The 21,555-nt window shown below is 41.6% G+C and overlaps 2 protein-coding genes across 7 annotated transcripts in view; one reads left to right on the top strand and one right to left on the bottom strand.

The window, feature by feature from the left end:
• Window positions 1-395: 395 nt before the first annotated feature.
• On the top strand, window positions 396-5,992 carry gldn (gliomedin). The gene is made up of 10 exons (XM_067584882.1): window positions 396-1,272; window positions 2,141-2,192; window positions 2,278-2,295; window positions 2,437-2,535; window positions 3,111-3,212; window positions 3,363-3,479; window positions 4,299-4,382; window positions 4,477-4,602; window positions 4,730-4,880; window positions 4,962-5,992. Exons 1-10 carry the CDS (start codon window positions 727-729, stop codon window positions 5,425-5,427), a joined length of 1,761 nt encoding a protein of 586 aa, XP_067440983.1. The 5' UTR covers window positions 396-726; the 3' UTR covers window positions 5,428-5,992.
• Window position 5,993: 1 nt separating this feature from the next.
• dmxl2 (Dmx-like 2) overlaps window positions 5,994-21,555 on the bottom strand; it is a 40,354-nt gene continuing 24,792 nt past the window's right edge. For 2 of the 6 annotated variants that reach the window (XM_067584832.1, XM_067584841.1), the window contains exons 35-56: window positions 21,352-21,543; window positions 21,147-21,223; window positions 20,707-20,837; window positions 19,975-20,220; window positions 19,463-19,645; window positions 19,061-19,144; window positions 17,623-17,813; window positions 17,355-17,485; window positions 17,181-17,266; window positions 16,815-17,016; window positions 14,959-15,076; window positions 12,646-12,711; window positions 11,701-11,787; window positions 11,272-11,393; window positions 11,033-11,171; window positions 9,750-9,810; window positions 9,482-9,609; window positions 9,296-9,373; window positions 9,067-9,158; window positions 8,921-8,973; window positions 8,599-8,816; window positions 5,994-7,941 (exon numbers count right to left, since the gene is read on the bottom strand). In XM_067584832.1, coding sequence (XP_067440933.1) covers window positions 7,735-7,941; window positions 8,599-8,816; window positions 8,921-8,973; window positions 9,067-9,158; window positions 9,296-9,373; window positions 9,482-9,609; window positions 9,750-9,810; window positions 11,033-11,171; window positions 11,272-11,393; window positions 11,701-11,787; window positions 12,646-12,711; window positions 14,959-15,076; window positions 16,815-17,016; window positions 17,181-17,266; window positions 17,355-17,485; window positions 17,623-17,813; window positions 19,061-19,144; window positions 19,463-19,645; window positions 19,975-20,220; window positions 20,707-20,837; window positions 21,147-21,223; window positions 21,352-21,543 — 2,892 coding nt within the window. In that variant the 3' untranslated portion in view covers window positions 5,994-7,734. The remainder of the gene's footprint in view (window positions 7,942-8,598; window positions 8,817-8,920; window positions 8,974-9,066; window positions 9,159-9,295; window positions 9,374-9,481; window positions 9,610-9,749; window positions 9,811-11,032; window positions 11,172-11,271; window positions 11,394-11,700; window positions 11,788-12,645; window positions 12,712-14,958; window positions 15,077-16,814; window positions 17,017-17,180; window positions 17,267-17,354; window positions 17,486-17,622; window positions 17,814-19,060; window positions 19,145-19,462; window positions 19,646-19,974; window positions 20,221-20,706; window positions 20,838-21,146; window positions 21,224-21,351; window positions 21,544-21,555) is intronic. The other 4 variants (XM_067584852.1, XM_067584860.1, XM_067584869.1 and 1 more) reach the window with 4 other exon arrangements.

Raw genomic sequence — 21,555 nt, 5'->3', positions numbered from 1 at the left:
TGAAGGGGAAATACTGGAGCTTGGGAAGAGAGGGCATGAACCAACTCCATGAAAAGTCTCTAGCTAGTGGATAATGATGATACATATTGTTGTAATATATTTCCTTTTAACTCAAGACTTGTTTCATCGTGATAATATCTAAACGTATATGTAAGCATGAATGACCAGTTAGTTTGTCTGGTGCAATGCCTGCTTTCATACGTATGACATTATTATGTATGTGAGCGCTTTCATGCGTACATCATACTTACGTGTGTGTGTGTGTGTGTGTGTGTGTGTGTGTCTGTGTGTGCGCGTATCTACGTGTGTATGTGATGTCAGTCTGCCCACGGCGGTGCAGTAGAATGGGTTGTGCTGAATATAAATCAGGTGACTGAACAGGCGGGGGTTTCTTCCCAGACAAGCCCAGAAGATTGTGTAATGCCCACTCCTACATTACTGGTTTGCATGTACACACACACACACACATACACACACATATACACACACAAAACCCCTTCTCCACTTGGCAAACAACACAACAAGCACTGTATTTACCAGTCTGCCTTCAGATAGACCACCCGGGTGGAGCACAGACACTGACAGCAAAGGACTTCCATCCTATTGGATTTGTTTGGCTTTAGTTGATTTGATTTTTGGTGGCACCATCTTGGTTTTCTGTGTCCTGTGTGACATTTTTTTCCACTTTGATATTCATTGCTGTGCTGGAACATCATTCCGCTGTGAATGCTGAGGACTGTGTGTGACCCTCAGAAACGAGGAGGTGAAGTGGTAACCATGTGGATCCCGACCCCCAGCATGACTCTCCCTCAGCGGATGGTGCTGTATGGGACGTGTTTTGTGGCGCTGGTAAACTCTGTGGGCCTTCTGGTGCTCCTGGTCCAGCAGAATCAGCAGCAGGTCCGGCTGGAGCAGACGGAGGCAAGACTGACAGAGGTGGAGCAGAGCTCGGTGGTGGAGTTCCTACAGGAGGTGCCCAGAGGAGGAGCGGGGATGCGGGCGAGCAAAGTGGAGCAGCAGCAGTACCAATACCAGTACTCCAGGAACAAGAGGAGTGAGGGGCTTGAGAAGGAGCTAGAGCAGGAGCTGAGGGAGCCTCAGCAGGGGGAAGGACTGGAGCTCAATCAGCAGGAGGTCAGCCAGGAGGTGGGAGAGGAAACAGAGAAGAAGATGAAGGATGAGGTGAAACACAAGCATCGGCACAGCCAGAGTTACCACAAGGCACATGTGCAGGACGACATGATGATGATGATGACTTACTCCATGGTCCCGGTGAGATGAGATCCCTGCTGGTAGACAGTATGTAGACTGAGAGAGAGAGAGAGGAGGATGAGGGAGTGCAGGAAAACAGATGTTTAAATACTGCACACAGTCTATCATATCTTATTTACTCTGTTGTTGCTGACCAAGGCTGGATTAACTTCTGGGTAAACTGAGTTGGCACCTGCTTGCTGCAGGGCCTCTGATAATCAGGGGCCCAGAGGGATCCAGGTTTACTATGGCAATTACTATGTGGTAATTTGATTAACTGGCAATTTAAATTAAAATAATAGAGCCCTTTAGATCAGTGGTTCTCAAACTTTTTCACATCAAGGACCCCTAAACTGACACAAATTAGATCATGGACCCCTATTTGATAAGATTTTGTCCCAGGGTCCCCTCATAAGATTTTTGCTTTTAGATATTTTAGTACAGAAAGTGTATGAAACCCATGATCAAAATAGACATAAATTATGTCATTGTTTTAATTATGGATGGTATTAGAGTGAAAATAAATGATTCCCTTTTTGCTGGGAACCCTCTGGATTCCCATCCAGGACCCCTGGGAGTCCCTGGACCCTATTTTGAGAACCACTGCTTAAAATGACACTTGTAATATCTTCCTAATCTTGTAGAGGATAAAATCTAGTTTTAAGGACTTTATTATTTTTATTTTACTGTATATTGTGCTGACATGGTACATGTAATTAATTTAATATTCTAAATTTGTGATTGATCAGATTACCATAGACAAATTATTAATTACAAACTAACACATAAATAATGCAGACTGAAATGGGAGGTCAATCAGGGCCACAGTTAGCTGTTGCAGACATCACAATATTTTGATTCCACTGTGAAATCTTCTCTTTCTCTGCAGATCAAACTGCTGATCGACATTTGCAACAGCACCAAGGGAGTCTGCATAGCCGGTATGTCTTACAAATACACTTTTTGTGATCTCATTAAAAAAATATCACTTTATATAGTCTAACATCCTTAAACTTTCTGTTGCAGGACCCCCAGGGCCGCCTGGTAAGTGAACCATTAATTCCGTTTTAATTCAAATTAAAAGTGTAGACACACTGTATGTCTCCTTTGTGGTTAAGTGACCCATATACTTTCTGAATGTGTTTTCCATTCGGCCCATGGTGATGATTTTTTGTGTTACCGTAGGTTTGCCTGGTATGGACGGTATGCCTGGCCACAATGGGACTGATGGCATCCCAGGACTGAATGGACAGCCCGGGGCCGACGGAAAACGAGGAAAAAGAGGTAAGCCTAACAAGAGTGAGGCTCTATCCTGTTTTGACTCATCATCCATTTTCATCAATGCCTCAGGCAATAGTGGCCATTTCAGTAAAGAACAACTGGTACAATGTAACAGTCAAAGGGTTGAGTATAACCTGAGGGTAAAAATACCAAAATACCAAGTAGCACACACAGTCACTTAAAATCAAAATCATGCACACAAACACACCGACAAAGACACAAACTTAGAGCATAAGAACACACCAGGTTTCCTGATATAACCCTGTATCATAATGACATCAGATTTTATTTACAGTGGATTCTACATGTAATTCATAAATGTCTGGAGAGGATGAAACGACTCTTCTTCTCTCACATTCTCAGCTAATATTATTCATGTCTGTGGTTTCTGGACTTCAGCTGAATCAGCCGGAAAACTCTCTCAGTGTTCTCCCACTTTACTCGATTATCCTCCCCAGTACATGTGCATGATTCACACTCACAAGTCAATGGAATGACTCACACTTTTCACAATAGGCCAGAGTGCGCTGAGGTTAAGAATTCAATTGGGAGCTATTTTGTACAATGTCTTCCTAAAGGGCCCCCTGGTGAGAAAGGAGAAACGGGCGAGAAAGGAGAGCGAGGCGAGCCTGGTCCCCCCGGAGAGAAGGGCCAACCATCCAATGATGTCATTATTGAGGGCAAGTAGAGCTGTGCACTCATGACTTGCTGTCACTCGAACAATTTTTCATCTACAGCTTTAAAGTATAATGATGGGAATTGCAAAATTTCTTTCAAAATGCCATCTTCCGTTTCAGCGGTTTAGACGTTGTCCTCACTTGTTTGTACAGGTCCTCCTGGTCCTCCAGGACCTCCTGGGCTCATGGGCCCTCCTGGACCTCCGGGCCCTCAGGGGCCTCCCAGAATAAGGCACCACAGAGCCCACCTACAAGCTGCTCAGACCCTGGGTAAGAGGTCTTAATTGACCTATATCAAACATATACACAGCTGGTGATATTGAAAATAGAGCTGCAACAATTAGTCAATTAGTTGATCAAAGGAAGATTAATTGGCAACTATTTTAATAATTAAAAAAAATGTTTAAGTCAATTTTTAAGCAAAAATGCCAAAAATGTGATGGCTCCAGGTTTTTAAATGTGAGAAATTGCTTACAGGTTATGTCATGCAGTAACACATGCATGGTATGTTGTACATTATAGTAAATGTAATGTTTTTAGGTTGTAGACTGTTAGTCAAACCAGGATATGTGATGATGTCACATTGTGCTCAAAGGTAATGAGATGGGCTTTTTTTTTTTTTTTTTTTTTTTTACAGTTTTCTGATGTTTTATAACCTGAACAATTAATTGAAAATAATTTTTACTTGTAGCTCTGGTTGAAAGTTCATTCTTGACCTTGGAAACAAAACTTCACAAAAAGGTCTATATAGTCGCTCTTCTGGAGCTTTCGATCACATCACACAATCCTCCTCAGCAGATGGACTTGCCCAGTTGTCATTGAGCTGTAGATGTTCAATTTTGTATTTTTTGGATGAGGTCCTTTGAGTGGATATTTGAGCATCTTGCCATAATTCCATAACAACCGGGAAGAGTGTGTGCTACGATTGAAATTTCCAGAACAACTAAACATGGACCTTGTAGTGAGACTGGTTTGTTTAAGTATTTGCTGCAGTTCTGTGTGCAATAGCAACATAAAATCATTACACTTCAATTACATCCTATTCATTCCAACACCGTGAATCACTGGAGATGAAATTCTTTGTAACAGGGCCGTTACAAGCTATTCCAAACGATGAAACCTCATCTGTGAAGGAGACTGGGATTCTACATGAGAAGCCAGTAAAGAAGAATGGTGCGTTTTCAGATTTGTGTGTCCACATGTACAATATGTGCTGGTTGGTAGAGAAATAAGCCTCTATTTGAGTTTTTATTTTGTTTCTCCTCAGAGTGCCTGATTAAGTCTTTGATCAACCCCAGGAATGTGACAAAGATGGAAAGCACATTTGGCATGTGGATGAAAGACACCGCTCAGCTGAATGATGAGCGTATATGGGTGGCAGAACACTTTTCTGGTAAGTTGGGTCCAGAGGATCATCAGCATCAATACTGATAAGATTTTTGTGGTTCAAATCAAAGTCTAAATATTTTTTTTAGTATTTCATTCAGATAACAGTGAACATTTTGCTCGTTGCTCCCCAGGTCGTGTGGTGAAGGAGTATAAAAGCATCGCCTATTTCCAGAACAATAGCAGTGAAATTGTGGATGTCAGAAAGTTCTACCAGGGCTGCGGCCACACTGTTCACAATGGTTCCTTCTACTACCATATTGCTGGCACTTCCAGCATTGCAAGGTAGCAAACTTAAATGTTATGCCACTGTTTCCATTTATTCCATTCCCTCTGGGTTACAACATGCTGCTTGTTTGTTCACAGATTTCACTTTCAAAGCAAGAGGCTTCACACTCTTACTATAGACAACGCTTTGTACCACAACCTCGCCTACCTGCTGCAAAACTCCAAGACCTACTTCAAACTAGCAGCAGACGAGAATGGCCTGTGGCTGATTTTTGCCTCCAGTGTGGATGAGAACATTATGGTGGCCCAGCTGGACCAGAAGACCTTCTCCATCACCTCCTACATTAATACCACCTACCCCCGCACCAAGGCCGGCAACGCCTTCATTGCATGTGGAGTTCTGTATGTCACCGACACCAAAGACACCAGAGTCACCTTTGCTTTTGACCTGCTGAAGGGCAAACCAGTCAATGTAACCTTTGACCTGAGGTCTCCAGGAGGAGTGTTGGCCATGCTGTCCTACAGCCCAAAGGACAGACACCTGTATGTGTGGGACCACGGCTACGTCAGGCTCTATGTGGTCCATTTCATCTCTGACGAGTGAGAACCAACATGCAGTACTGGCAGAATATAGGCAGACTGTTACATAGTCAGAGCAAAAAAGCCTGCTGACTACCAACTACTCGCTCATTCTTTGTATCCGAGACAGATGAACATGTCAACATCTCAACTTTATCATCCTGTAAAGCATTCCTATCAGCTGAACATATAACCAGTTATTATAAATCATGGTACCAGCCAATAATTATTGTGATGTGTAAAAAATAAAAACAGTGCTGTATTTGTATCCTATTCCCAATGTACATGTGAGATTTTACTAACAGTGTGATTTTTTTTTTTTTTGCATTTTCTATCAAACAGTTGTACAATTTATACAAACTTGACTTTAGAGACCGTTTTGTGTTGTAAGTCATATTATTTTGTCTTTGCATGATTTAGTGAATGTTATCTTACATGTTTTTTTTTTATAGAATTACATATTATCCACCCACTATTTTGTACATATACACAGTACACCTGCATTTGTAATGAAGCAGCATGGTCGCTTATTTCTATTGACAGAAAATTTAAAAAAAAAAAAAAAAAAAAAAGGATGCCAAATCACCCTGATGAAATAAAAAGAATTTATTCACTTTACAAAGGTAAAACTCTGACCATGACCTGTTCTCTCACACTCCCCTCCAGGCTCCAAGTGCCCTACTGTAGTAAGCGTCTATACCCATGATATTGGCTTCTTTTGCAGTACATGCACACACATACACACCAGACACCAGCAGGACCATTGGTAACACACTTAGGATACATACAGTACACATAGTGGGCAGAAAGAGGGAGAGAAACACAAATCTCTTTAATAAATACCATACATACACTTAACAAAAGTTACAACTAATCCAGCTGGTATGATACAAACCAAAAAATAAAGAAATGCTTTCATGTTTGTACAAGCTGTTGTGATATTTCATATATATATATATATATTTATATAATTTATATATTAAAACTATTTCAAACGTTTTACTACTAGGCCAAATGAAGCCAGACATTCATTTGTATATAACAGTTTCTTCTTCAATAACCCATTTGTTTGAAATAAACTTTTAGTGTCTCCATAATTTGAGTGCAAATATCTATTCCTTATGGATGAAACAGTAAAAACAACTAGTGAGGTAACACACACTTACATACAGTAGACTGTTGCACATCTCCCAGTGAGATACAGTAAAACCCCTTACATTCCTAAAATAAAAAGGCAATAAGTTAAATAGTTTTACAAAGGAATGGTAAACCAAACAAACACAAACATATAAATAATTTAAATAATAAAATAAAATTAATTAAAAAAAAACAAAACAAAAATAAAACAAATTCAAGAATATCTTGTGCAAAACCAGAAGTGAACCTTTGTGTTTCTGCTCTGGGTGGGTGGGCATTTATGTTTGGACCAGACAGATGGAAACATTGAAATCACAGTCACAAGAGTAAAACACATCATCTTCCAAACAGGAATGTTCTAGCAGTGAGTCTGCCGCACAAACAGGCATTTGAGGGCAGGTGGGTGGGCAGGCGTACAGATGGCAGACACAGCAGAGTGAACGCACACTCGAGGACCGAACCGGGCCGGGTTGAGCCCAAACCAGGACAGACCAGAGTGTGTGACCGGGCAGCCAGTGAATTAGGGGGAGGGGGGTGGGGGGTTGGGGTGTCACTATAGGAGCAATGCACCATCAAGTCTTCCATAAGGGCTGAGAAAAGCCGGGCAAAAAGGCAGGGGGGGGGGCAAAACCATTGAAACAAAATGCAGATTCCAACAACTCGATTCACACTGGAAACCACTGACTTAATAACAAACCACAGTGCTGGTTACAGTAGATGCTAAGAGATTTCAGCTGTGGGCACAAAATGACGACAGTTACACACTTTTAAAATTTTTGCTTGAGCACTTTTACAGAGCACTATCAATAGACCTGTGATTGCACCGCGTAACGAGAACAGGACATGCATAGCTTCCCTATGGACACACTCTAAGAGTAGAGATTCTTCAATAAAAATTACAATAAATCTAGCTTTAAAATCAAGTATGTTACCTTTTGCTTGTAACTTTGCTTTCAGCCTTTGGGAAAAAAAAAATATTTGCAGCTCCGTTTGTCATTCTGGATATGATTTACATCAATCATCAGTAAACCTGTGAACACTGCACACTCTGAAAGATGTCAAAAGCGTGGTGATCTTTTGACCAAGTCTTCCACCATCAATTATACTATTAATGCCTAGCAAGTGTTACATAAGCTTTTGTGTTTTTTTCTTTCTGTCTCTTTCCTCTTTGGACCCTCAGAAGTGGAAGTAGGCGTTACAGGACGTCAACCAAGCTGGGGATATTGTAGCGGTCGGGGAGGACCCTCATCTTCAGGGTGCCGTCTGCACCGCAGGTGAAGATGCGGTTACCGGGCCGCGTCTCCACCTGCATGACACCGGCACCGATGTTGCGGAAGATGGACTGCTTAGCGTGCTCAGTGCTAAAAGAGTGCATGAGCCCATGGCCGGCTAACTTCCACACCTGGAGAGCAGAAAGCAGGGGGACAGAGGAGGTGATTAGTGTCTTTTCTTTTTAAAACCAGTGTCACCAGACAACTGTTCATCATTATTTTTATTATGTGGAGCCTGTCACTGTGATCTTCATGAGCAACCAGGAGTGCATTTGAGTGCTGTGAAGCTGAAAGTGGTGTGAAATTTTTGTAATTTTGTCAAAAACAGGTTGAAAACATTTTCACACTATCAAAATGTCATTTTTTAAACACAATTTTGTCCTTTTAAGCTTCTTAAATGTGAGGATTTCCTGGTTTTCATAGCCTTCTATGATAGAAACTACATATTTTTGTCTTTTAGTCTGTTCTTTGTACACACCAAAAAAATATGGAAAAATATCAATTTAAGCTTTAGGAAATTGTGATGGTTATTTTTCACCAATTACTCACATTTTCAATGTGATAAATTAGCCTAAAAAATATCTGGCACATTTATTCATGGTCTGTTTTTTCTATACTGAAACAGCAGAAAGGGAAAATTCCAACAAGATGATAGCTTAACTGCTAGAGAATATGAGGGGGTGGATTTTCTGAGTCAAGTAGGTTCCTTCCTATCTAGAAGGGGACATTTATCATCAAATGTGCTTTGGCGAGCGGATGAGTGAGTGAGTGGAGTATGTGTCTGTCACCTTCATGTTGCCCTCTGCAGATCCAGTGACGAAGAAGTCCTCGAAGGCATCCAGTGCGAGGGCCTTGATGGCTGAGTCATGGGCCTGGAAAGTGTGGAGCAGCTGTCTCTGGCGGATGTCAAACACGCACACAAAGCCCTTTCTGCCTCCAGTGATCAGCAGCTGCTGTTTGGGAGCATACTGCAGCACAGTGGCCCCGTTCTCATGGCAGGGGAACGCTGAGAGTGTGGGAGGGAGGAAATGTGAAATGGATCATAAAACAACTTGACATGCAGGAAAGATCACTGGAATAATCTTGTTTGAAGTGTTTTGGATGTCTTACCATGGACCATAGTATTGCTAGGTGAAATCAGAGTGTCCCACAGGCATACGTTTCTGTGGACAAAGTAAACAGAAGATAATATTAGTCAGTACTGACAGACAAAGAGCAGCATTGGTTAAATAGTGGCGTTCAGTGCTGATGCTGACCTGTTATCATTGGACTGTCCGGCTGTGGCGATGAGGCTGGAGGACGTGATGAAGGCAAAATCTCCGCAGGTCTTAGTGTGGCACTGCCAACTCTGTCAGCAAGAACGGGGACGTGAAAAACGCAGACTACATATTAAATGTTAATTATAAATATTTTGCTTTCTAAGGATGTGTTTGTGTGTGCTGGGGAGGTGTTAAAGGAGGTGGGGCAGGTGGGAGGTGAGCTCACCAGGTAGGGTTTAGGGTTAGAGGATGTCTGGTTGACCTGCCAGAGACTGAGGAAGCCCTCTCCATCAGCAACTCCACACTACAAGCAGAATACAGAGCAATTAGAGACACACATTAAATAGACAAAACACAGGCGGTGCAGTGTGTGCGTGTGTGTCCGTGTGTGTGTGTGTGTGTGTATGTGTACCTTATTGCCCTGGGAATTGAAATAGAGTCGGGTGACTCGAGCGTTGCCTGCTTGTCTGAAGCAGATGAGCTGCTGAGGTCTGTTCCATTCAAACATTCTCACACTACCGTCCTGAGCCCCTGTCATGTCTGACGTGCGCGCAGACGCAGACACAAACACACACACACACACGTGAGTAGTAAGAAGGAGAAACAGGGACAAAGACAGAAAGACTCAACCGTATATTGGTGATGACCTGCTATGCACAGACTTAAATGCAGACACTTACAATACTGATATATGGGGTGGGATGTCATTCTCTTCACATTGTTTAGATTTCTCTTCATTATCTGAAAAACATAAAAACAAACATCCAGATGACCAACGTTTTAATTTAAAAATAAATGTTCTGTGTTTTGTGGTGCAAAACAAAACTACAGGATGTGACCATAAACATTGGAATACGTTAAATTAAATGTTTACTCCACCAGATTTAACTCTTAACTAACACTTCAGTTACATTTCAACTTATTTCAGGTGATTCAAGCACTTTCACTTACTGAAACTTAAACTCATTTCTGTGCTTAGACTTAAACTGACACTTCAACTCCTTCAACTTATTTTTAATGTCATCTCCAATATTTTACATACAAAAAATAATTGCTTACAGTTTACAGTGTTTACACCTGCATATTTCAGCATACCACTTTTCTTCAGAAAATGATAAATCAATTCCTCAAAATTTGTGGTTCCAGTCCTACTAAATGTGTTATTACAATTAATTTATAAGGTGCATCGGAGGACGTCTCCTGTGGTGGTTCTTTATTGCCGAATAATGCAACACTAGCCATAAAACAAGCCTTAAACAGTCAGCAAACACAATCTATTGTTCTCAAAAACTACAGGAAAGTTTGACAAAGCTCTCCGCTTTAGCTCAGACATGAGAGCAAAACACTCTGCTAACTTTAGAAACTCCCTTTTGTAATCCACTGAAGCTGTATGAAACCCTCTGTCCTGTCTTGCTCAGTGTATCACACATAACATTTATCAAAATGGCTGGGACATGGAGAACCCTGGCTGTGTGACAGTGTGACGCAAATCTGTACCTTGGGTAGCCGGCTGTGAGAGCTGGTGCTATCTGTGTTTATATACGTACATCTCTGTCGTGCAAACCCACCCCCCTCTCTGTATCAGCCTCCATAGACTCAGCAGGCCAGCTGTTTAGTCGTCATGGCTCAGTTTTGCTCGACATTGATAAGAATTAGAAATATAAACTTCTCATGAATATGTGCAAGGGCCACAAACTGCAGAATAAAAATCCAAGTAGTCAATTGCCTTTTTAAATTCTGAATCCCTCGTGTAAATGTAAAACTTTCCTGCAGCTTTACTGCATCTATCGTGGAGCACGAAATGTTATGAAATGAAAAGACTGCAGAGTCACATGCAGTCTGTAGGAGCCAAAACAGTGCTTAGGTTCCCCCTACTGGCAACTTCTAACAACTACACACATATCGCTGCCTGGTTTAACTGTGTGTTTGTATATATCTGTGTTTGTAGTGCATAAACTCATACCACACTGGCTCCCATGCTGGTCTGCCCGCTGCCGAGCCATGGCATGGATGCAGAGACCGGCATCTGTGGTGGTGCAAAGGGGACAGAGCTAGCCTGGGCAATGTTGGTGTGAGAGGAACGGTGGTCTATGTCATCAGAGCTGTAAAACAAAAACACAACCGTATTCTCTCACTGTTTTCTTTGGAGATGCCGAGTTTGTGCAGTGTGGAATTAAATGATTTTGTAGAAGATGATCTGACCTGCGAGACTCCTTATCAAAGTCCTCCCCTATCCAGGTGTAGGGCTGGACAGCCACCAGAGTAGACACGTCCACCTCCTGGACATCATGAGTGGAGGCCAGCACGATCTCATTGGAGTTAGCCTGGAAGAGGAGGGGAGCAGGGAGGAGAGGAACAAGGAGAGAGAAAAGGGTAACATTAAGGGTGAAGTTGACCACAGTTTCTTATAATTTCCAAGAAAGAAACTGATATGCTGTATGTTGCATATTCAGAGAAAGGTTGCTTTGAAAGAACTTATTTGGTACCACCTGTCTTACAACTTTGTCTGTGTTTTGCGTATACTTACTATCAAATTACACAGTTCTTTCCAGGAAATGCCCTGGAAAATCATTAGGAAATTACAGACTCATAAAATTATGAGTTACCCAGTATTTTTATAACTCAACTCACCTTATTGATTGCGAATGCCATGATTATGTCAGACTCCTTGTGAATGATTTTTGCCTTGCCTCCTGGATAGCCCAGATCTGCCTCCACCTGGAAAAGCCAAGAAAGCAGATGCATCAGGGTTAAAGAACATTAAACTAGGGGACTCCACTGAGAAAAAAAAAAGATATTCAGAAGTTTATTTTCAGAAATAATGTTAGTATTAAGTTAATTTCATCCAATAAGGAGAAAAGTGGAAGAAATGTACTTCCAAAAAGCACCAGCTGTTGCTTTGAGCCATCAAATGATATCTCCACTTAATGTGAAGGTAGCATCAGGTATAGCCACATTCACAAGGGTAGTTAAAGGAGAATTTGACATGTAGAGATACACAAGTAAATGTCGACAACTTTGACTGCTGATTTGGTTTCCCCAGTGAAAACACTCTGCAGGATTAGCAAGCCTCACACAGCCCTGACATTGAGCATGCAAGTTAGTAGGTCTATTGTGTTTGCCGATTTTCTTAAAAGGGACGATTTTTTTTTTGCTTTTGGGTCCAGCAGAATCAGTCCAGCTAGATAGGAGAAAGGAGTGAGAAACACAAGGAGATGTGTTATAGGCAGGGATTGGATATGAGGTTATATGAGTGGTGTCCCGGTGAGAGGGAAAGATTAGACGTTAGATCTAAGCCTTATAGCCTTGAGTAGATTTTATGCCAGAATAACTGAAGGACCAGTCACTATCAGGCCAAGCTGGAGAGGAGATATCAAAATCTTTTCCCACAGGTACTCATTTGTTGCAATTTCTGACCACAACCTTTAAACTTAAACCCTGTGCGAGTGGTGCACAATCATTCTTTTTAAGGTTTAATGCACTTGCTCCTCCAAGCTTGGCTTTGCAGTGACTCTCCTTGATAGACAGACGGACAGACAGAGCCAGGGCCTGGGCTGGTACAGTAAATGATACTACCTTATTTGGACTGCTAGCTCCTGCTATGCAGTTTGGGGTTACATGGTCCATATGGTTGTCTAAAAGCTACACAACACACACAAAGGCAATATAGACACAAAACACACCAACACGGCACGACACAAAACACATGCACAAACAGAAAAATAAAACATGGGATGAAAAGAAAATGAAAAATGTTGATCTTGTTGATAAAATGCACTCTGAGCTCAGTCCACCTCATTAACATGTAGCTACAGTCATGCCTCAGGACTAATGGATATATGAACTGTAGATCTGACTGCTGCTGTTATCTGAAGATCTGTCCACTACAGTTAGCAAAGACTGACATTAATGTTGTAATAATAAGAAACAAAGCACTTGGGACCATTTTGGTCTTGCAGCTACAGTAGCAGACTGTCATGAAAGTGATTACATAATAATAACAACTAGACTCAGACATCACAGAAGGCACTGTCCTGTACTTAAATAAAGATGTCTGAGAGTCAAAGCAAGAATAACAATAATTACAATAATATCAACAATAGAGATAAATGCTCAGTTTATCACAATAGATTGATAGATTTGGATACATGGGTAAGACCGGGGTTTCAAAATGCCCCACAAGCATGTAAATTTATGTGTCAAACAGTCAATTATTAAGACAAATTACCAAAGCCTTAAGGTCTCTGATGGAAAATCTCAATACATTTTAATCTCTAAGTGTCTTGCGATGCAGAAAACTATGAGGATGGTGTGTACATTCGGTTTAACGTTAATGTGGGCAACCTATACATGCTGTGCAATGTGGAATGAAGTGACATGAAGAAAACAAATACTGAATTGGCCCAAATGTATAATGTCCCTGTTTTGAAGAAGAGAAACAGAGAGGCAGATGTATTGTATCTTTTAAACATATTGTCACGTTAAAAAATGAGTAGAGCAACAAAAATAAAATGATAAAAATAAAGTATGGTTATTACTTTATTTAGTTATTTGTTTCTAAAATAGTATGTTTAGTAATACTTATTAATTCATTCTGTTTTTAGCAGTACTTACACACTCTCCTGTCATGTTCTTTGAATCAGATTTTCAAGGCTTTTCATTTTCTAACATCCTGTGACACCACATTTCTTGGCAGCCTGATAATTGTTTGATGACTGTTTAGAGCCCTGCGTGGGACTGTTTTGTTAATTCTGCTCCTGCTGGATTTCTGACCATTACTGCCCGCTTCCACAACGTGTGTGTCCACTCCCACCTGCACCCGCAAACATTCTGACCATTCACGCCCACACAATAGAGATGCATTGATTTGGTGTCGTAGGGAAGACACGTTACTTTATTGTGTGGTATTATTAAAGAGATGCATACCTGTTGGTAATGACGTAGCGAAATGATGTTCTAGAGAATATGCCTGTTCTAGGGCAAAATTACAGTGTATTTATTCATTTTAGCATTCTTATTTTAGAACATGTGTCGGCTGTGGTTGTTTTATTTTGTTATGTTTCCCTGATCAGGAGTAGTGCTCCTAATGATCACGGCATGAAACTTGAAGCAAGCTTACTCCTCCGTTATCTCCTAAATGAGCACAAAAGTAGTAAAAACCCGCGGTATCGCATAATGTTCACATTGTTTGGTGTTTCTGTTCTTTGGTTTAGGTTGCAGCAGCTGGTGGTGCGCACTCATGAGTGTGGGTGTGTATGTGTGTGACAAGGAGCGGCAGCAGGTAGTGGTATCAGGGAGGAGCGCTGACTGAGCACTCTGCCTGGCTCTGTGAGTCAGCCTTGCAGTGTTGGCTAAATCCTGAGACCCGCAGTTTATTTTTTGACCGCCAGCTCCCACCCGCAGCAAAGTTAAAACCACCCGCTCCTGAAAGAGTTGCATTGTCTGTGGGACCCATTCCCAATGCAGTCCTCTGGACTGTATCTAATCAACCACCATGATTTTAAAATTGGTGTCACATGGTTATTATAGCCTTCTTTCAAGCCACATTTTTCCACTACCTCTCTTCATCCTCGGTCAACAAGTGACGGTAACTTGAGCCAGTAAAAAGGGTAATTTCACTTGAAAGATGACTTGAATTTCTAATTTTTAAATGTGAGACAAACACATTTTTAAAAATGAAATTTCCAAGATTATCTAGATTTATATTTGGGCCAATACAGTATTAAGGGAGGTGAACAAGGAAGGGAAAATGCAAACATTCTGGTGTAGATATGAACTACATGACCATTAATACATAATTAAACATAGCTGGTTTCACCCTCATTGGTAATAAACACTGAATCGGGAAAAAACAAAACCTAAATATTTTCACATATGTGGTATGCTGACCTCACTCTGCTTCCTTTTCTTAGTGAAGATGTAACGGATTAAAGTCTCCTGAAGAGCTTCCTGTTTGACCAGGAAATGCCACAGACGTCTCGCTGGAAAGGACTGATGGTTCTTTGTCCTGAAAGTAAAAACATGAACAAAAATACATTTGTAACATATGAATGCATCCAGTAAGAGGGCTTACGTCATGGTTTATTTTCAGTGCCACAGAACAGCAGATGATCTGATACTTCACACATAAATACACAGTATACGTAACTGATATTTACAATGTATTTGGTTTATGTTATGATAAATGCATATATACATTATTAAAATGGATTAAGAGTCAAATTAGAGCAAAATAATTTTATTATCAGTTTCCCTTCCTCTGTTTTGTTTAAACTAAATATGAACTATGTGGACATAACTGACATAACTTGTGAAAACAGGTAAAACTATAAGCAGTAAAACCATGTTTTGCTTTAGTGATTGCAACTTGTGGTAAAATGTAAATACACAATATACAGTACATACAAGTGTCAACATTTCCATCACATTTAACCAATGACTTGGCTGTTCAATTACGCTTAGAGTGTGTAACCAAAGTATTTTAAATTTTATCATATCATTAGATAAACTCATTTTACTTCATGGCAGAGCTTTATACGTACAGTATACGCTAATAATTTGCTACTGAGCTTGTATTTCTGAAGACAAAATGCCTTGAGAGCTTCTGTGGTTGGCTCAAGGACACTTGCTGTTAACACTCAAGAGATGTAGTTTGGTCAGGGGATACTGATTCTCAAACCCAAGGCAACATTGTGGTTACCGTGACAAATTGTTGGGTTTGTGCCCTTCAGAAAAGCTAAAAAGCTTAAAAGGTGCCCGGTGGAATGAATATGAGCAGGTCTCCATTTTTTGTTTGTCTCAGGATAGACAGACCTGCCGATGGTTTCACACTATTCCAATGATCTACAAGTGGCTGTAATGTGCCTTAAAATGCAGAAATGCACCAATAGAAGCTGGAAAGAGAACGACATCAAGCTAGTAAACATGGATGTAAACAATGCAAGATTTAAAATGCATGAGGTCTAAAATACCAATGAGGTCTAAATAGGTTTGTTAGACCTCAAGGATACACACAGTGTGTTCTGATGAGTAACTCTGAATTTAAAGATGTTTGTTTGCAAGAAAACTCATCACTTAGATTTTTTGGGGGCTCCAGCTGTGAGACTTTGCACATTTTCTGACATTGGATGTATTTCAGACATGATTTTTAGGGATGGCAATGTCAGTCTATTGGTCGGTCCACCACTTCAGTCCAGACTGAAATATCTCAACAACTATTGGATGGATAACCAGATCCCCCTCAGGGTGAATCATAATAACTGACTTAAATACCATCATGTTTTATGCTAAATAGCATGCCAGCATGTTAGCATGCTGAACATGCAAAACTGAGATGGTGAACATGGTAAGCATTTCATTTCCATGTCATTAGTAGCATGTTAGCATGCTGATGTTAGTATTTAGCTCAAAGCACCACTGTGCAAGTACAGCCTCCTAAAGCTGCTACTGTGGCTGTAGACTCATTGTCTTGTTAAGGTTTTGTTTAATATTTATTGCCTATTTAATCGTCCTGATTGATTGATCAATTTCATTTATGTTTTACTTTTCAACTTAGTGGCTAGTTGGGCTCCTGAACTACACTAATGCCCTCTAGCAATATGTGTTACTTGGGGTGTTAGTATTGCAGTGGTGGTACATAATATGCAAGTAAAATAATTAGATTTGTGGGGTAGTGTTTTTAATCACCCAGCCCTGGTGAGTGAGTGTGTGTCTATGTATTTCTAAATATATCATTTAATTCTCACTTGAAGGGTGTGTTGTCTGGCTCCAGCATGGCCTTGTGTCGCAGTATGGCGGGGCCACCTCCTGCGCTGAGGTCAGTAGGGTAAGTGTTGATGTAGTTGGGAGGCGGGCCATCAAACTTGTTCATTCGCTCCAGCAGAAGCTGTTCCCAATTCTCTAAAGTCTTCAACACAGCATTGCTGAGAGGGGATATGACTGGCAGATCTGTGACACAAACACATATAAATATACATATACAAGCAACTACAACACCAATAAATAGTTTATTTATATATATTTATACAGATTATTCTCAAAATACTTCTGTGTAGTTTCATGAAGAATAGATTTAAGCTTTTTAGGGTCAACATGATGGGGTGGGTGTGTACCTGTAAAGTCAAGGCCAGTGAGAGGGAGGAAGTTCTTGACGCTGTGATGAGCCAGTTTCACCATGACCAGGCGGATCAGAGCCCAGCTACGTACCAGACAGACATGCAGAGAATTAAAATTGGAAGCAAAGCTTCACATTAGGCTGCAGGGAAACAAAAGAAGCCAAATCATACCTGTAGGAGTTGGGGTCAGAGTGCTCTGTTATCTGTGTGTCAGAAAGGAAGGCGTCATCATCTTCATCATCCTCTGCGCCGCTTTCATCTGAATCACACAGAGCATTGCTGTCTGACAGCGGCAGGAAGGGCTGAGAGGGAGGAAATAATGATAGAAAAATAAAGGCAGAGAGGGCGAGAGAACAGGATAACTTTTTAATAACCTGAAGACTATGAATCACAGATTTCATAAGCTGCCTTCACATATATGGTCATTCAAATGCCTTGCCTTGGCCACAAAATAGTCCCACATGCTCAGCTCTGGGGGAATGAACTTCTCCCTGTAGGCGGGTCTCTCAGTGGGCACAGGAGGTGGTGTGGCTGGCGTCTCCTTTACAGGGCGTCCAGGGACCAGCATCCTCATGTTGAACCTTCGTCTGTATCGGTCAACGTCCTCTGCTGGGGGCTGAGGGGGAGCGACTGGGGGGAGGACAGAATGAAGACATGGCATTGTTCAAATGGTGAACTTTGCATTAGTCTGCAGTCTCATTGTAAAGTTAAAAGAAGGTAAAGAATCAGGAGCAAGTAAACTGCATCGACACTCTACACAGAACACGGTATACATCCACAATAGAGCAGAATGATAAATTATCGATATTAACTGTATAAAAATGCCTAAATTGTGGTTCTTAGTGACTGAGTTCTGAGTCACTGAGTTCTATGACTTTTATGAGTCATAGCACACAAAAGAAAAATCAATACATTTGAAAAAGAGAGACACAAATGCACAACAAACAAACGTTTAGGATGGAGGCACAGGGCAAGACTCACTAGCTTGTGCACAAACCTGCACCATTATCCTGGGTGACTACCTCTGGCATCGCACCAGACAAAACAAGATAAGACACAAACCAGAGTAGACAGTGTGGTTAGACACATAAATACTACACAGCCCATTACATAATTGAATAAGTAAATATTTGATGTAGTGCACTGCGCAAAATACACACAGAAAACACAACAATGATGGTGAATTTGTTGTGCAATCATGTGCTAAGTGTTTTCTTGTATCCACAGCGCTTAAGGGAGACATACACAAGATGAGATTGGTGACTGTAAGATGTTTATTTTCTCTAAGAATGAGAGTTATTTAGAGTGTGATGGAGGAAATATCAGTGTGTAACATTTGTGTCTGGCTGTGTGTTTGTGGCATGTAAGTGTGCAGTTGCCCTCAAAAGAGCAGACTTTTTAACATTTGGTAAAGTGATTCTTATCAACAAGCTGACATTTAAGATCCTCTCTCCTCTTACTCAGTTCCTCAAAAGGTTCCACTTCACTGAGAACTATCTCTGACCCTACAGTGGTACAGAGTCTAAATGCCATCCTGTATCTTTCTCCCCCACAAATACAATGTGAGCACAGGCTACTTTGGCCTCATGAATATGGATGAACAGTGTCAAGTTCAGTCAACAGACTTTTAGCACAGAGCTACTCAGAAAACGGTATAATTTCTACAAATCTAAAAATCTAATGCAGACAAACAGTTCACTTAACTCACAGAAGAGCTACGATGAAGTCATTACTTCTACTACAAACTACTGTTAGACAGTAACTGTTTCCATTCACGTAGTTTTTAAACATTTAATACTACAAACTGGACAAAAAAGAACTACTTACAGAGTTTCAGATCTACTGTTTTAATAGTCTAATAACCTCTCAAGGTGTACCTGGTTTAGTCTCAGATTCAGATTTAGTCTGAGGGGGCTGCTCAGCCTTGGCTTCTGAACACTCCTTGCTAGGCCCAGCTGTTGCTTCAGTGGCACAACAGGAATGACACAATGAGATGAGCATAGAGGACGTTACAACATGTACAATACATGCAATGCAGTACGCGCACACACACACACTCGCACAGACACACAGAGCTGTTGGCTTATCATAACAATGAACACAGATGACTGTCTTCATAGCACTAGTAGGCTTTGCTGTTTGTGATGGACATTCAAGTAGTAGCTTCACAAGAGAGAGAGAGGGGTCAGTCAAGCATCTGCAACAATGCAAACCAGTACAATTACCATGCACTGCAATCCTGCAAACCAGCACTGCAATCCACCAGCCTAGTTACTCACAGCTGGCCTTAGTTGCTGGTGCCACAGTGCCCAACCCCTCTCCCCTTGAAATGGGAGGAAGGGGTCGTTTGGGGGGCTGGGTTTCTGTGGGGATGGGTTGGGGGTTTAGGGTGAGGCTGCTCTGCTCAGGTCTTCCTGTCTCTTGAGACTCCTCTGGCCTGGCTGCCTCAAAGTCAGCTGGCACTGGGACACAGGGCAGAGGGCACACTCACACAAGACACTACACAGCAGCAGCAGCAGCAGCAGTAGCAGCATCTTAGGAGCATCAACAGGACAGGACTATTGGATGTCTATGTAACTATGTAAACAGACCCAGAGAGATGGAAGCTTTGCCTCAGATCAGAGATAAGTCATGATGTAGAAAGCCAACAGATTGAGGTGAAGAGGACAACGGGGAGGAGAATAGTACAGGGATAGGGACAAGTTATGAAGACCAGGGAGAAGACTAGAGACAAAGACATGACATGATGGAAATAAAGGTCTAAGTAATTAACATCAAAATAATTAATTACCTGGTGGGGTCTCAGGCCTCTTTGGCTTAATTATGACTTTGGCTCCTCCTCCAAAGACGGCGGCCCACATGCGGTTGTTGAGGGGATGTGCTGCCAGGCGGAAAAGTTCATTGCTGCTATGAGTGCCCAGGCCATGGATGAGCAACGCGAGATAAACCGCCACGACCGCTTCGCACAGCAGCACGTTGAGCCTTGGCTGGTCCTCCTCCCTGGCAGACGTCAACAGAGAAATCAGGGACGACACACCTGGAGAAAGAGGACAAACACACACATGACATTGTATTTGTGTAATAGATCGACACGTAATTTATAAAAATAGCTTCCACAGCAGAACAAAAACACTGTCTCTGCACAATACAGGAACACATTTATGAAACATTCGCATGATGGCGTGATCAGTCTCTGCCTTTCCGTTTCCTTCCCAGAGGCCATGAAGCTCCTATTATAGAACACCATCTGCCTCTCTGCATAAACACAGACAGCCTGCTTTGCTTTGCTCTGCTCATCCTCTCCCTCTGCTTCTCATATTCTCTCTCAATCTTGTCTTTGATGCTCACACATTTTTAAGTTTCTATGCATTCAGTGAGGATTCTGGAAAAAGATCTAACTTAACTTCAGTCTCTAAAACTAAAAATAAAACTATTTGTATTATGACCAGCATGTTAAATGCCAAGTGAATGAAAAGCCAGTCCCCAATAGTAAAGATGTCTTTTTAAAAAAAAAAAAACATACCTGGCCACTGTGCAGGAGCGGAGTTGGGGGTTATATGTTCCTCGATGCTTTCTGTGCGGAGTCGTTTTCTCTCACTGAGCAGGAGGCCCTGGTACACCATCCCTGTAAACTGGTTGGCCTCTGTCTGGCTGCTGCAAAGTCAATAACAGTAATGTGCACTGTGAGTCCCAGCCATACAATGCATCATAATACACTTGAAGGGGATAAATCAACATTTTGGTAGGTACATTTGCTTTCTTTTCTAGAGGGAAATGAATTGAATAACATCAATCTTTGTCTATGTCTCTTGTCTAAGGTGGAGTCATATTTTTGTTTTCAGGAGGGCACATAAAATTTTGCAGACTGTTGGACATGTGGCTCTGCACTGCGGAGGCACACAAAATATGCCTGTATGAATTAAAATGTATGAGAGAGAGAGAAGAGAGAGAGAGAGAGGTTACCTGTAACTGTGGCTGTCACACAGTGCTTGATAGACGCAAGCAGACAGAGATGCTGCTAGAGTGTGCAGCGCATTCACCTGAGGGTGAAGAGACAGACACTTAGTCAACATCAAAATGAACCATGTCACAGATGACTGTGTCAAAGGCTACAGTCGGGCTCTACACTTTGTCTCTATGAACTTAAGATTCTTATTTGAGTTCTGACCCGGTCATCCATGATGTCGGGATGTGGCGGAGTCTCCATGAGGGTGATGGTGTGGAGGATGTCGTGAATGTGGTTGCTGAGGTGGAGAACGGGATTGGCTATGACCGTCTTGGTGGGGGCGATGCAAGCTGATAGCAGAGGCAGTGTAGTGGGCAGAGGCAGGGGAGACTGCAGCTGCTTCACTGTGGTCTCCTACAGAGAGAG

Source organism: Thunnus thynnus, chromosome 1, assembly GCF_963924715.1.
Source record: "Thunnus thynnus chromosome 1, fThuThy2.1, whole genome shotgun sequence".
In the NCBI taxonomy this organism is placed as follows: Eukaryota; Metazoa; Chordata; class Actinopteri; order Scombriformes; family Scombridae; genus Thunnus; species Thunnus thynnus.
Note: the sequence above shows the minus strand (reverse complement) of the source record. Positions and strands in the feature narration are given on the sequence as shown.

Excerpts from the sequence above, each read along its gene's own strand:
- gldn (XM_067584882.1), top strand. The coding sequence starts at position 727 with ATGCTGAGGACTGTGTGTGACCCTCAGAAACGAGGAGGTGAAGTGGTA. Across the intron at positions 4,603-4,729 it reads GGTGGCAGAACACTTTTCTG|GTCGTGTGGTGAAGGAGTAT; the intron begins GTAAGTTGGGTC and ends GTTGCTCCCCAG. Across the intron at positions 4,881-4,961 it reads GGCACTTCCAGCATTGCAAG|ATTTCACTTTCAAAGCAAGA; the intron begins GTAGCAAACTTA and ends GTTTGTTCACAG.